At 34.2% G+C, this 14,447-nt stretch overlaps 1 protein-coding gene across 1 annotated transcript; it reads left to right on the forward strand.

Annotated features, from left to right (window-relative positions):
• The first annotated feature begins 2,135 nt into the window (after positions 1–2,135).
• Positions 2,136–4,902, forward strand: LOC141665231 (glyceraldehyde-3-phosphate dehydrogenase, cytosolic-like). The gene is made up of 8 exons (XM_074471208.1): positions 2,136–2,288; positions 2,451–2,597; positions 3,244–3,338; positions 3,441–3,555; positions 3,638–3,697; positions 4,090–4,199; positions 4,685–4,773; positions 4,883–4,902. The coding sequence occupies exons 1-8, from the start codon at positions 2,136–2,138 to the stop codon at positions 4,900–4,902; spliced, it is 789 nt and encodes a 262-aa protein (XP_074327309.1).
• Positions 4,903–14,447: the final 9,545 nt, after the last annotated feature.

Below are 14,447 nucleotides of genomic sequence, written 5' to 3' on the forward strand. Positions count from 1 at the left end.
ACATTAAATGTCTCGTTAAAATCTTGCAAAGAAAAATTCAGTGAGATAAAATTCTTGACGAATGAAAAAGAATACAGTATGCCCTTGATTAAAACATTTCATAATTTAAAATTTTGTTGTAACGATGATTTCGGTCTTCGCATTCTAACAATATTTTGAAACTTTTTAAAAGTTGAGGTAACTAGTGACTTCATAAGTAAATCAGCCAGATAATTTGTACATCAATGTCACCATTTTCCTGTGTACAGAAGAATTTTGGCAAGATGTGCTTGGTTAAGTCTCCTTTAATATATCCTTCTTGTTAGATAATGAATTACACACATGGAGGTGAATGTGTTTCTGTGTTTTTATGTTTTTCTTGAAGTATTTTTGGTTTGAACAAAGTAAATGTAAATCTTGCAGTGATATGTGTTAATACTGAAATTAAACAAGCAATAACAGTGAACACAGATCTTTCGAAACTCACTTAATTTTATATTAAAATTAAGAATGTTTTGCTACAAAATTTCTAGGCTCTTTGTTAATAAAGAGCTTAACTTCTTCCTTGAGAGAAATACAAGATTTTCCTGATCTAAATTGTTAAGTCTAACAAAGGACCAGTGTTAACTTTATATCATAATTAACTACTGGTTTACACAGTCACTACAAGAATAATGTTAATAGACATCACACATTAGATATCGGTTAACCTTGCCACTGATGTTAAAAGAAGTATTGACATCACCCCGTGTTTTTGTGATGTCTTTGTTCTTTGTAGACATCGGTTATAATTAAACCGATGTCTAAAATTCACCAAAAAAAATAATTTCGCGCCCACATTTTCTTTCGCCCCTTAGTCAAATTTTCATTCAGTTTTAATTCTAAATTCCCCCCCCCCCAATCCCAAAATTCTCCCCTCTTAACCAAATTTTGGTTCCCCCAAATCAATCTTTAGACACAAAACCAAACCTCTCTCTCTCGAACTTCTCTCTCTCGATCGAACCTCTCTCCCCTCACAATCTCTCTGAACTCCGGCCATCATTTCACCATCACAATCTCTCGAACCTCTCTCTCTCGAACTGGAACCTCTCTCCGCTCCCAATCTCTCCGTTAAGCCTCTTTCAGCTAACCTCTCTACTTCGGTAAGTGTTGTATCTACTTGAATCGAACTGGTCTTCTCTACATGAAGACCAGTTTTAAAAGTTGAGGATTTTTGAATTCAAAACCCTAATTTTGTAAATTGGGGTTTTTTCTAATTCGAAACCCTTATTTTTTTATTAATTTCGTGTCTAAACTTGTTGCTAATACTTTTTTTCTTGTTGTATACATGACCTAATCTGAGAAAAAGATTTAAAGCTTTAGGTAATTTGGGTGTTTTTGGTTGTTCATTTGTATTTTTGTTTATTTTTTTATTTTTGTAAATTGTGTAAAGTTAACGATCCTTTCATCTCTACTGATTACATGGTATTTTTTAACTTTAATCCTCATTTTTTTGCTTTAGTTGTGATTTGTGATTTGATTTAGTGTTGTTTATCTAATTTTGCTCGTTATAAATGCTGATCTATTATTTTATTACGGATATGATTAGGTTTTAAATGTTTTGATTTGGTGTTTGGTGCTTGTTATAGAATTATCTCCTTTATTTTATAGACAAGTTATCGAAATTAAGTTGTTTGTATGCGCGCTCTGCCCGGGTACGAGAGGCTCATGACAATATTACTATAGAGTTATTGTAAGTTTCTATATGTTCTAGAGTGGATGATTTTCATTTTTACTTATAAAACTGCATAATGAAACTTTAGTAGAAACTAATAAATTGCCTTCTCACTTGAAAGTCTTTGAACACAAATTTACTCTAACTGTTGAAATTGTCTTTAACTTGCAAGTTACTTATAGACGGTTATCGTTGTTATAAGGCTGGATCGGAACTTGAATGCAAGATTGAATGATTATAATAGACATTAATTTTAACGATTGTGTTCTGGTCAAATCTCAGTCAATTTGAAATTGACTGTGTATGCTTACAAGTTGGTGTTAGTTTTGCAAGTTAATAACTAAGATTGATCTTCCTTGTTTGCTTTTGCGAAAGTGAAACTAATTATTGTTTGTTGTTTATTGTTTGTCGTAGACATATATGTTCAAGTATGCCAGTGTCCATGGTTCCTGGAAGCATCATGAACTCAAAGTTAAGGATAAAAAGACCCTTTTATTTTGGTGAGAAACCTGTTGCTGTCTTTGGTTCAAGGTATGGGTTAAATGATATAATGCTCACAATATTGTTGTTAGCCGTACATGTCAGTTCTTTTCAGGTATGTTTTATGTATTGACATGAGTATTTTCTGTGGGGAAAGTGTTTTGTATAGGGGAATAGTTTATTAGGTACTAATATTTGCCTATTAAATGTAATCTTGTATTTTGGTGAAGTAATTTCACGAAAGGTATATTGATTGGACTTCTATCTTGTTTCTCAGGGAGATGCAAAGAAAGTCATAATATCTGCCCCTAGAAAAGATGCTCCTATGTTTGTTGTTGGTGTCAATGAGAAGGAATACAAATCTGACCTCCATATTGTTTCTAATGCTAGTTGTACCACAAATTGCCTTGCTCCCCTTGCTAAGGTAAATAATTTTCTGAACGTTGGAATAATATTAATTTGTTTATGTCTGAATGTTGCTGTTTGACTTGGTTTGGAAATGCAGCAAACTTTCTTGAGTTATTTTAGGAGTTTGAATAAGTCATGGCAATATAGTTGCAATAATTGAGTTAGTGTAGGAGTGCTCCTGGTTTGTAGGATTAGTTTGTTTCTGTTTTGTTCCCAGTAGATATAAGTGTTTGTACTCCAGTTTGATAATAATAAGATCAATACATTCCTCCTGCTGAGTCTTGGTGAGACCATTTTAATTGTAATTCTTTCATTAGTCAGTCGGTATTGTGATTAAAAGAAAACAGATTTTAAATGACACTGGACAGGATATTGTGTGAACTAGAATGAGGTGCTCAATCCCAGATAAAAAATTCTTATGCAGTACAATAAACATGGTTATAATCCCAGTTAGGGTTCAAACTATTCAAATATTGAATTTTATATAAGTTTGATTGTTGAAGTCAAAATATTAAATGTTGGGTCTCTATCTCATGCATGTAAATATGAGGTTCTAAATTGTTATTTGGTTTATAACTGAATGATGGAGCAAACTGCTCATTTTTAAATTCCTATGGATATATTTTGGTATCTTTCCTCTGGTTGTGCTTCTGGTACTTGAGGTGCATGCAGTGATAGCGAGAGAACCAAAGCATTTTCGACAGCTTGCTGTATTTTTAGTCCATAATTTTCGTATTGACAATTCTTTGCTAGAAAAGTGAGTTCTCTCCCCATTCTCCTAGTTAGTACCCAAGTAGCTGATATCCTTTGTGTAAGTTCCACTATTTTTGGATCAGTGATTTTTTTATTTTATTTCTAGACGCGGTGCTTTGATAATACGCCAACTTTGTGTACTTCTGGATGCTGAAAGAGTTTACCGTGAATTGTCCACAATACTCGAGGGTGAATCTGACCTGGATTTTGCATCTATAATGGTTCAAGTTGCAAAATGAAAAATCTATAAATTGTCATAGTTATTCGGTGTAATATATACATTTCTATGTTATAACTTTTTAGTCCAGTGCTCCAGTTTCATTAGCTATGGTGTATATGGTTTTTAAAAAAAATAAAGTTATGGTAACAATCAGGCAAACCAAACACCACAGTACTTTGATAATATTCCGTGTGAAGTTACCTCCCCTCTACCCAAATATAAACAAATGTAATGGTGTACATTAGAAGGTTTCGGGGTTAATGTCTTAGTGACACAGTTTGGCATTTTTAATTTGTATTGCAGGCTTTGAATTTTATTTTACTTACTTCAACTGAGTTATCACACCTTCGAGATATACTCAAAATATCCGTAGTCAATACAGCTAGAAAAGACTTGTATCTTGCTTTATATGCTTGGTGGTGCCATTTCTCTATTTATGTTTTAACTTGTGTTATTATTTTATTGCTTTGACCAATCACTCCACATACGCGGTACTGATGCTCTATGTTATTGGCATTGATATGCTTATCTACAGACTTACCATTATGTAAGGTCTGTCATCCAGTCTCTGGTTGAAGAGTATATAAATGTTAAGTTTTTGGTTCAATTGGACAAACGCGGTACTGATACTCTTCGTTTTGGCCTGTATTATTGCGCTGGTCTTTGCTTTACATGTTATTAATGTCTGATGATTATTTCAGAAGCTTTGTACTAGGCACAAATCCACAACGGCTGAATTTCTCTCTAAGAACTATGGGACATGTGGTATGATTCACCTGTATATATACTTAATTCAATTAGCACAGAAAATGAGACTTTATGGGTGATAGCAGGTGAGCTTGCGGGTTGTATTTTCTTTCATTTATTTCATTTTTGTGGCTCAGCACTACATATTTGATTTGTGAGACCAAACTTTTTAAGCATGGGCTATATTGTGAAACCAGGGAAGTTGTTTACTCAATTGCTCTTTGAACTGCCTTACTACAAGTCACCTTTGGAACTATGTAACTTTATAATATGTTAAGCTAGTTCGTATTTAAGCAGGCTCTCATCAAGTTGTTTGATTCACTATGAAATGAATATAAAATGCAGCATCCATCTTTATTTGTGGTCGAACTTAAATTTTTCAGGTCAAGCATCTTTGATGCCAAAGCAAGAATTGCTCTAAATGATAACTTTGTCAAGCTTTTTCGTGGTATGACAATGAATGAAGATACAGGTAAACAATCGTTCTCATCTAATTATGATTTGCGGTTCAGTTATTTTTCTTATGAGCAAAGTTAACTGTTAAATTCTTTTACATATGTCTTTTTGGGTGGTTAATGTAGCACCCGTGTGGTTGATTTGATCATACATATGGCATCTGTCCAGTAAGTGGGGGATCGTACTTGCTTGCTTGGGATAAAGCGGCTTGCTCATCTTGTCCTCTGCAATTGTTGAGATATTTAAATAATGGGAACTTATATCGGCCCTTGTTGTCTTGTGTAGAGAGGATTTGTGTCTCATATTTTGAAGAGTGTTCAAAATAGGATAGTGAAAAAACTATCTTACAATTTTCATTCGACTGAATGTCTTCAGTTGTTTCTGGAGAATGTAATAGTTTAGATTTCAGATCATATGTTTTACTATTTTGGTTGACGTTCTCAGACAACAATTACACAATTAGTGATGTAAAACTTTACACAATTTGGTCTATAAACTTCTTACACATCAATTTCAATTAAGAAAAGCTGATGTCAAAAAAGATAATGTACATCACTTTAAGGTAAAAAACTGATGTCAAAGAAATCCAGGTTTAAGTCTAAATGAAACATAGAAATCACTTTGTTTAAGATAAAATTGATGTCAAGTAACATTATAAACATCACTTTTAACCAAACAAAACTGATGTCAAAAAACACAATGTACATCAGTTTCAGATAAACAACTGATGTTAAAGACTAATATGTTCAAGTCTAAATGATACATAGACATCACTTCATTTTAGAAAACACTGATGTCTATACACTAAATTAGACATCACCTTTCATTAAAGAAACATATGTTTAATATGTCATTTTACATCACCTCTGTCAAAATTATCGATGTTTTTGTGACAAAAAATATAGCTCAATATATGTTTAATATGTTTTAATAGGTGTAATTTAGTTATTAAATAATTTTGTTATAGCATTTTTTGTAAAAAATCATCACATAGATATCAATGTTTTTCACTAAAATTGATGTTTTTGTGACAAAAAACATAGCTCATGATATGTTTAACATGTTTAATTAGGTGTAATTTAGTTATTAAATAATTTATTTATAGCATTTTATGTAAATAATCAACACATAGACATCTGTTTTTTTAATTAAAATCGATGTCTAATCGAGTATAGACATCGGGTATTCACCGATGTCTAGAATAGACATCACCGACATCAACATCAGTTGGGAAACAACATAGATATCGACCAAAAAACGATGTCTATGGACTTTTTTTTTGTAGTGAGTGTATAATAAGATATGCTATTCACTTCAGTAAACTGTCACTTATCATTTCCATTTTAGGAAAAGTATATATTTCATTTATGGCTTAGCATATCTTTTCATACTATGTTAATCTTGATCTTCCTTTGTCAATTAATCTTCACCCTTGATCTTGCACACTCTTCAAGCTATTTTTTGTAGACTTATCAATCCAACTGGTTGGATTGTTTGTTGATTGTTAATCTTGGATATTGAACTGGTCTGCAATTTGTACTTTGAGATTTTATCTCGAGATCTCCAGTTAGGCATATAGAGACCTTGACATCTCGATAAGTATATTGACTTATCGAGATCTCTAATACTCCATAGTTGATTTGACTTGTAGAGGTCTCTGAGTTCTCTATAAGAGAATTCGGCTTATCGAGATCTCTCATCTTCAAATCTTCAGTTTGGTATATCGATATTTCTGAGTTCTCTAGTGACTTATTGACTTGTCTATAAATCAGAGTTCTCTAGTCAAATTTGACTTGTCGATAACTCAGAGTTCTCTAGTGAATTTTGACTTTTCGATATCTCTGAGTTCTCTAGTGAAATTTGACTTATCGATAACTCAGAGTTCTCTAATGAATGTTGACTTGTCGATAACTCTAAGTTCTCTAGTGAAGAATTGACTTGTCGATATCTCCAATCCTCTTATCTTCAATTTGGCTTGTCGATATCTCTGAGTTCTTTAGTAGCTTTCCTGAGTTCTCTATGAGTCATTCTGGAGTTCTTGAATGACTTCTCTATAACACTAAATCTGTGACTTGTAGAGATCTTGAATTAGAACATTTTTCCCAAAACAGATTTATTCAACTCCAAGCTTCTTCATAATTCTTCTGAGGCATGATCTTCTTGATCTTCTTCTAGATAGAATTCTTAGGCTTGATCCAGTCTGCACTTTTGACATTTTTACAGACTTTAAATGTTACAATACAAAATGCAAACTAAGATTACAATACAACTTACTTAGGGTTGTCAATTTGACTTAGTCTTGTTAAAGTACATGCATGTCTTGCACAACAATCTCCCCCAATTTCTGAGAAGATTGTTTAAAACAAAATCATGCATGTTAACAAGACTAACCCCAAGTTATGATGGAAAATAAGACTAATATAAAAATTGACACAATTACAGCAATAACACATTAGATGATTTTGAGTTTGAGTATTTACAAGCATCAGACAAAGATTGGAACTTCTGCTAGGGTTTTGAGGGGAGTTGTTCCTTCACGAGGAACCTCCAATTGAACTGAAGAGGATTTAGATAGCTCCCCCTCAGGAATAATACCCTCAAACGTGACAGTCTGTGAAGACTGATTTGCACATGAAGGTGCATTTGTGACATCCATGGGGTCTTCAGTAAAAACTGATGAATCCACCATGATTTTGATGGTGTCATCAAGGTATACCCCAGTAAGTAGTCTCTCACCATCTGATTGTAGTGTCTGGGTGGTGAGCAAGGTTTTTTGAACCAAGTCTCTTGATTTAGCTTGCACTTGAGAATTGGATTCAAGTGCGGTAGATGGAGAAGAAATTTGTGAGATTAGAAGTTGTTGTTGATGGAATTTACGGATGAGCGGAAGCGTGAAATAACATTTATTCCGTAAAAACCATATACCGCACATATAGAAAAATGTATAAAAGGGAAAGAATGAGGAATCGAAACCATACCTCATGAATCGAAGCTTTATAAAATTGGAGTGCTAGCAGTTGCTCCTCAGTGTGTGAAGCACTCTACCGGTATCCACCAAGAACGATCCTCTTCGATGAACCTTTTTATAAAACTGAGCTTTTATAAAAATGGAGTTTTTGGGAGAGAGAGAGAGAAGAAGAAGATGGAGGCTAGGATTTTCACAAAACCAAAATTGTGTGTGTATATTGAATGAGCCATCCATCTCATTCTATTTATAGGGCTCTCCTAGGGTTTTATAATATATCTTTATATATATTAACCCCCACATTTTATCTTCATAAAATGCTTTAATAATAATTAAAACTATTTTAATCATTATTTTTTTTTCTTAACTATTTAGAAAATAATTCTCTCTCTCATTATTTCACCAAAGAAAATATTCTTTTATGGTGTGACCCTGTAGGTTCAATATTATGCCGGTAGTAGAAATAAATAATAATAAACTTTTATTAATTATTTACATGAATACTAAAATTCACTAAATATAATTAACTGATTAATTATATTTATTCTACATCGTGAGTGATGCTTCTCAACATATCGCGACTATCCGGATAATATGAATTCACTGCTTAGAATATCAAGAACCTGTCAGTGACTAGTTACCGTACAATGAATTCCTTCTACCCTTATAATATCCCGAATAAATACAAGGCATGGATCTCGTGTCAAGCCTATCAAATTTAATCATATGATTTCTTATTCATAATGCAAAGTTCATATTAATGCAAATTAGAAACTCCTTTCTAATTTCATACACTCTGGCCAGAGATTCCAGAACTCACATACTAAGAATAACATAGGATATTCTCTTCCTATAATGGAAGGGGTAGATCCTCTATTGATGTTAACTATCTCTATACACAAATCCCTATGCCCAGAATAGACCTAATGGATGTCCTTGAGACTAAGGACTAAACCAAAGCACAGTTCATTATATATAAGATACCTTTAACGATCTCAAGTCTAAGGACACTTGTACAACTATCACTCAGTGAATAACTATTGACACGTGAGTAATCTCCATTAGTTGTTCAACTTATCGAGTCATGTTCAGTGAACTTATTCCCTAATAAGCACCTACATACTAGCTATAGTGTCACCACACAAATGTCTATGAGAACAGACATCCTCCTGAAGGGAGCAAGCATAGTATGTACCAATCTTTGCGGATTATTAATTACCAGTTAGTAATCCTATGACCAGGAACTATTTAAGTTTAGAGTTATCATCTTTTAGGTCTCACTATTATGATCTCATCATAATTCATAAAAAGCTTTACTCTAAACTATGGTATATCTTATGTAAACACTTAAATAGATAGAGCCCGTAATAAAAAACAAAACAAGTCTTTTATTAATATCAATGAAATCAAAACAGATTACATAAAAGTTATTCCTAAATCCTCATACGTGATTGGACTTAGGACATATCTCTTTCAATCTACCACTTGTACTAAAGCCAATCACTCTGGTATCTAATACCCATCTTGTCTTTATGATGATCAAAGTGACTTTAAGAAAGTGGCTTTGTGAGTGGGTCTGCTATGTTGTTATGTGTGTCAACTCTCTTTCAATACAATACAAGAAATGTTACCGTGCTCCCACTAACCCTTTTGTAGACACATGGTTCATCTACATTTTTGATAAAACCAAACTCTTTGATTGTCTCATCAAAACGAATGTTCCATCTACGAGAAGCTTGCTTTAAACCACATATGGTTCGCAGCAGCTTACACACTAGGTTTTCATTTCCCTTGGAAAGAAAACCATCTGGCCATTTGCCAGATCTCATAGTCGTAGTAAGCAGCAATCGCAAGCAAAATCCGAACTGATTTTAACAGGGCTACAGGTAAAAGGTTTCATCAAAGTCAATCCATTGCTTTTGTTTGAATCCTTTTTCCACAAGCCCGTCTTTAAAGGTCTCCACCTGGCCATCTGCTCTAATCTTTCTTTTGTATACCGTATACATAGATTCCATTTCGGATTTCATGGCACTTTGCCATTTCTCTGAGTCAACACTACTCATAGCCTCATTATAGGTCATAGGGTCGTCATCATCAATGATTGACAACTCATTGTCATTCTCAATGACAAGGCCATAATACCTCTCAGGTTGGCGAGACACTCTCCCTGACCTACGAATGGGCTGTTCCACAGAAGGTTGTTCAGGCTGGACAGGTGTTTCCGCGTGATTCATAGTAGTTTGTGCTTCTTGAACTTCATCAAGTTCAATTTTGCTCCCACTGTTTCCTTCAAGGATAAACTCCTTTTCCAAGAAGGTAGCATGTCTGAAGACAAACACCCGATGATCGGTGCAAAAGTAATACCCCAAAATCTCTTTAGGATATCCCACAAAATTACATTTTACGGATCAAGATTCCAGCTTATCTGGGTCAACTTTCTTGACATAAGCTGGACATCCCCAAATCTTAACGTGTTTAAGACTCGGTTTCCTTTCTTTCCATATCTCATATAGAGTTTGAGGAACAGATTTGGAAGGCACCTTATTAAGTAAATATGCTGAGGTTTCCAATGCATAACCCCATAGGAATACTGGAAGATTCGCATAGCTCATCATGGACCGAACCATGTCTAACAAAGTTCGATTTCTCCTTTCAGATACCAATCTGAAGGAGTCCACTGGGAGACTATACCCTTTTCTTTGAGATAATCCAGAAACTCTCCATTCAAGTATTCACCACCTCGATCTGATCGAAGAGTTATAATACCATTTTTGGTTTATTTTTCCACTTCATACTTATACTCTTTGAACTTTTCAAAGGCATCAGACTTGTGTTTCATCAAACACATATCCGAATCTAGATCTATCATCTATGAAAGTAATGAAGTATGAAAATCCACCCATGGCTTGCGTAGACATTGGTCCACATACATCTGTGTGTACCAATCCTAGCAAATCTGCAGCCCTCTCTCCATGTCCACTAAATGGAGATTTGGTCATTTTACCCAATAGACAAGACTCGCATGTAGGATATGATTCAAAATCAAAAAGGGGTCAAGTAACCCTTCCTTATGCAATGTCCGCAGTCTATTTTCACTAATATGACCAAGTCTGCAGTGCCAAAAGAAAGTGATATTTTCATCATCCCTTTTCTTTTATTAGTTTGTTCAATCTGAAGTAAATTATGTCACATACATACAAACCATTATTTAAAATACCACGTCAATAAAGAATATTATCTCTAAGGATAGAACATTCATTATTCTTAATAATAAAATGAAAAACCATCCAAATCCAACATAGGAATAGAAACAATATTCCTTACAATCGAGGAAACAAAATAACAATTATTTCAAACAATAGTTTTGCCCGTAGGCATATGTAAATGAAATGATCCTACATCTTCAGCAGCAACTCTTGCTCCATTTCCCATCAGTAGAATCACCTCCTCTTCCTCAAGAGTCCTACTTCTCCTTAGTCCCTGCAACGAATTGCAGATGTAAGAACCACAGGCGGTATCTAATATCCAAGTAGAAATTTGACTTAATGACATATTCATTTCTATCATGAACATACCTGAATCAGAAGCGGTAGTCTCACTCCCCTTCTTCTTCTTCAACTCTGCAAGGTAAACCTTGCAGTTCCTCTTCCAGTGCCCCACCTTGTTACAGTGAAAGCAAACAACTTTGCTCTTGGGGTCTTCAGCTTTTGGTGGAACCGGCTTTTCTTCACCTACTTTCTTCTTCTTGGAAGGGTTCCTCTTCCTTTTCTTAGGATTGGAACCTTCACCAATTAGAAGAACATAACACTTCTTAGGGGGGAAATTCGATTCCGCAGTCTTCAACATGTTGTGGAGTTCAGCCAGGCTAACATCCAGCTTATTCATGTGAAAGTTCACAACAAACTGCGAAAATGAACCCAGAAGTGATTGCAAGACCAAGTCTTGGCTCAGCTCCCCATCCATGGAAAAACCAAGTTGTCCAAGACGTTCAATCAAATTGATCATCTTAAGTACATGGTCATTCACGGATGATCCCTCAGACATCCTACAACCGAACAACTCCTTCAATATCTCATATCGAGCTGTCCTCCCTGCCACATCATACAACTCTTGTAGATGCATAAGGATAGTGTGAGCATCCATATGCTCATGCTGCTTCTGTAGCTCAATGTTCATGGAAGCTAGCATGATGCATTGAGCAATATTTGCATCATCTATCCACTTACGATACACAACATGTTCATCATTATGTGCATCGTTTGCAGGTTCAGTAGGCTTAGGTGAGTCAAGCACATATTCCAGCTTCTCCACCCTGAGAACAATTCTCAAGTTTTGAAGCCAGTCAGCAAAATTAGGACCAGTCAACTTGTGAGCATCTAGTATATTCCGGAGTGATAGTGCAGAAGACATAACGAATATAGTAAATCTGTAAATGATAAACACATAACAACACTTAGCAAATATTCAATTTCATTTCAAAACACTATATGAATCGGGTCTTTATTCATAAGTGGCTCCCACTAGTTTATCTAATTTATACAACCCCTAAATGAAAATTAGGCATTCATAATGCTAGTGGGAATAGGGATCCTACATTCCATTACACAACCTCGGCTGTAGCACGAAACGTCATGTGATGTTCAATAGGCAGACAACTCTTGTCAATTACATCTTATGTTATTCCCTAATATAATTTTAGCCTCTTGAATAATTGAGTCACGGCTGTAGCACGACAAACTCAATATCCAAAGTCAAGTCTAACCCAACATTTCGTACAATTGAATCAGTCTCCAACGGCCCACGGCTGTAGCACGTAACGACCTTTATATTCTAATTCAATATACACATCTCTATGTAATAGACAAGTATTTCTTATTTTGAAATCAAAGCCCTCGGCTGTAGCACGAAATGACAATGATTTAAAAATAAGAACCACTTTCTATCATGTTGGAAGGCTATGACCGACACAAGCCCGTTGTGTAATTGGCCAATTACTACTTGATATTATTTAATTTTAGAGGTATTATATTACGTTACAATCATAATCATATTATAAAGAGATTCTTCCTTTTAAATTAAAAATTTCAAATCAATAATCGATAATCAGATGATTCCCAGATCGGGTGGAGCATTGTCAAGAGGCGTCACTTAATAAACCTTTCTTACAGATAGAAATCTGTTGTTGACAGAATCATCCTTTCTCTCAAAATTGAAAATTCATATTTAATTACGTGTTTCATAAACACAAGAATCTCATGATTGTATTTATAATATTATTGTCAAGGCAAGAAACGATTCATATTCTAGATTTTCTAGACAACGCCTTATATTGATTTAAGTTCACCTAAATCTATCATCGCATGGTAAACACAGGCATATATCTCATATATAAAAATAAATAAATAAGCAAGCATGCAAGTAATATCTTGTCACACATTGATATAATGATGTATGGATTTATTATAGCATTTAAAAGCAATTAAAACAATTAAAACATACTTTAAAACACTTTCGGGAATATAAACAGTTCAAAACTTTTATATAAAAAATATTTGACCACTCCATTAGATCCGTCTCGGAAAAACAAATCTAACGATATATTGCACACCCAAAACGGAGTTACGAAACTCCCAAAAATCAAATTTTAAAAAGACAGATGGGCTGTAACGCATTATAGGAATGCGTTACAAGACCTATAACGCATTCCGGTAATGCGTTACACCCCTTCTAAGCCATTAAAGGGTGTAACGCATTCCGTGAATGCGCACCATGGTTTAAGGCATTCCCGGAATGCGCGACACCCCCGCACGTGCGCTACACGAGCCTGGCGCCCGCCGACCGTTGTAGTAAACGTTTTTTTTTGTTTCCTGTTCCCTTACTGCGTGCGGTTAGCTTTCTGCTGTTACAAAAAAAAAATAACCCCCCTTTCCTTTACTCCCTTATTAATAACTCTTTATTAATATTTTTATTATTTTAATTTTATTATTAATAAATCAATTAAAATTTAATTAATAAATTAATAAAAATCAAAATAATATGATTTCTTAAATCAGGGAATAGCAGAAAATTACCAGATCAGCCATGTGTCCTAGTGCAAATTTTAATCATATTTATTCACATGCATAATTATTCCATGAATTTTAATTAAAACAATTTTTAAAAATTCATAACAAATAATCTACACATCACAAAATTATGAAAAAAATACCTAGACAATCTACAATACTTGTAGAACCCAGATCAGTAGTCAAAATCTCATGCAAAAATTATTTCGAATTAATTCATAATTAAATCCAAATAAACTTGCAAAAATCATAATAAATCCATACATGCATAAAAAAATCTGAATTTTTTTTATATGAATCTCTATATGCAGAACCTAGCTCTGATGCCAATGATGGAATTGACGGATGAGCGGAAGCGTGAAATAACATATATTCCGTAAAAACCATATACCGCACATATAGAAAAACGTATAAAAGGGAAAAACTGAGGAATCGAAACCATACCTCGTGAATTGAAGTTTTATAAAATTGGAGTGCTAGCAGTTGCTCCTCAGTGTCTGAAGCACTCTACCGGTATCCACCAAGAATGATCCTTTTCGATGAACCTTTTTATAAAACTGAGCTTTTATAAAAATGGAGTTTTTGGGAGAGAGAGAGAAGAAGAAGATGGAGGCTAGGGTTTTCACAAACCAAAATTGTGTGTGTATATTGAATGAGCCA

This window comes from Apium graveolens, chromosome 6, assembly GCF_009905375.1.
Source record: "Apium graveolens cultivar Ventura chromosome 6, ASM990537v1, whole genome shotgun sequence".
In the NCBI taxonomy this organism is placed as follows: Eukaryota; Viridiplantae; Streptophyta; class Magnoliopsida; order Apiales; family Apiaceae; genus Apium; species Apium graveolens.

What these genes read in the sequence shown, in the direction of transcription:
- LOC141665231 (XM_074471208.1), top strand. Translation starts at nt 2,136, where the DNA reads ATGGTTCCTGGAAGCATCATGAACTCAAAGTTAAGGATAAAAAGACCC. An exon ending in TACATGTCAGTTCTTTTCAG is followed by an intron (nt 2,289 to 2,450) that starts GTATGTTTTATG and finishes CTTGTTTCTCAG; the next exon opens with GGAGATGCAAAGAAAGTCAT. An exon ending in TGGATTTTGCATCTATAATG is followed by an intron (nt 3,556 to 3,637) that starts GTTCAAGTTGCA and finishes ATAACTTTTTAG; the next exon opens with TCCAGTGCTCCAGTTTCATT.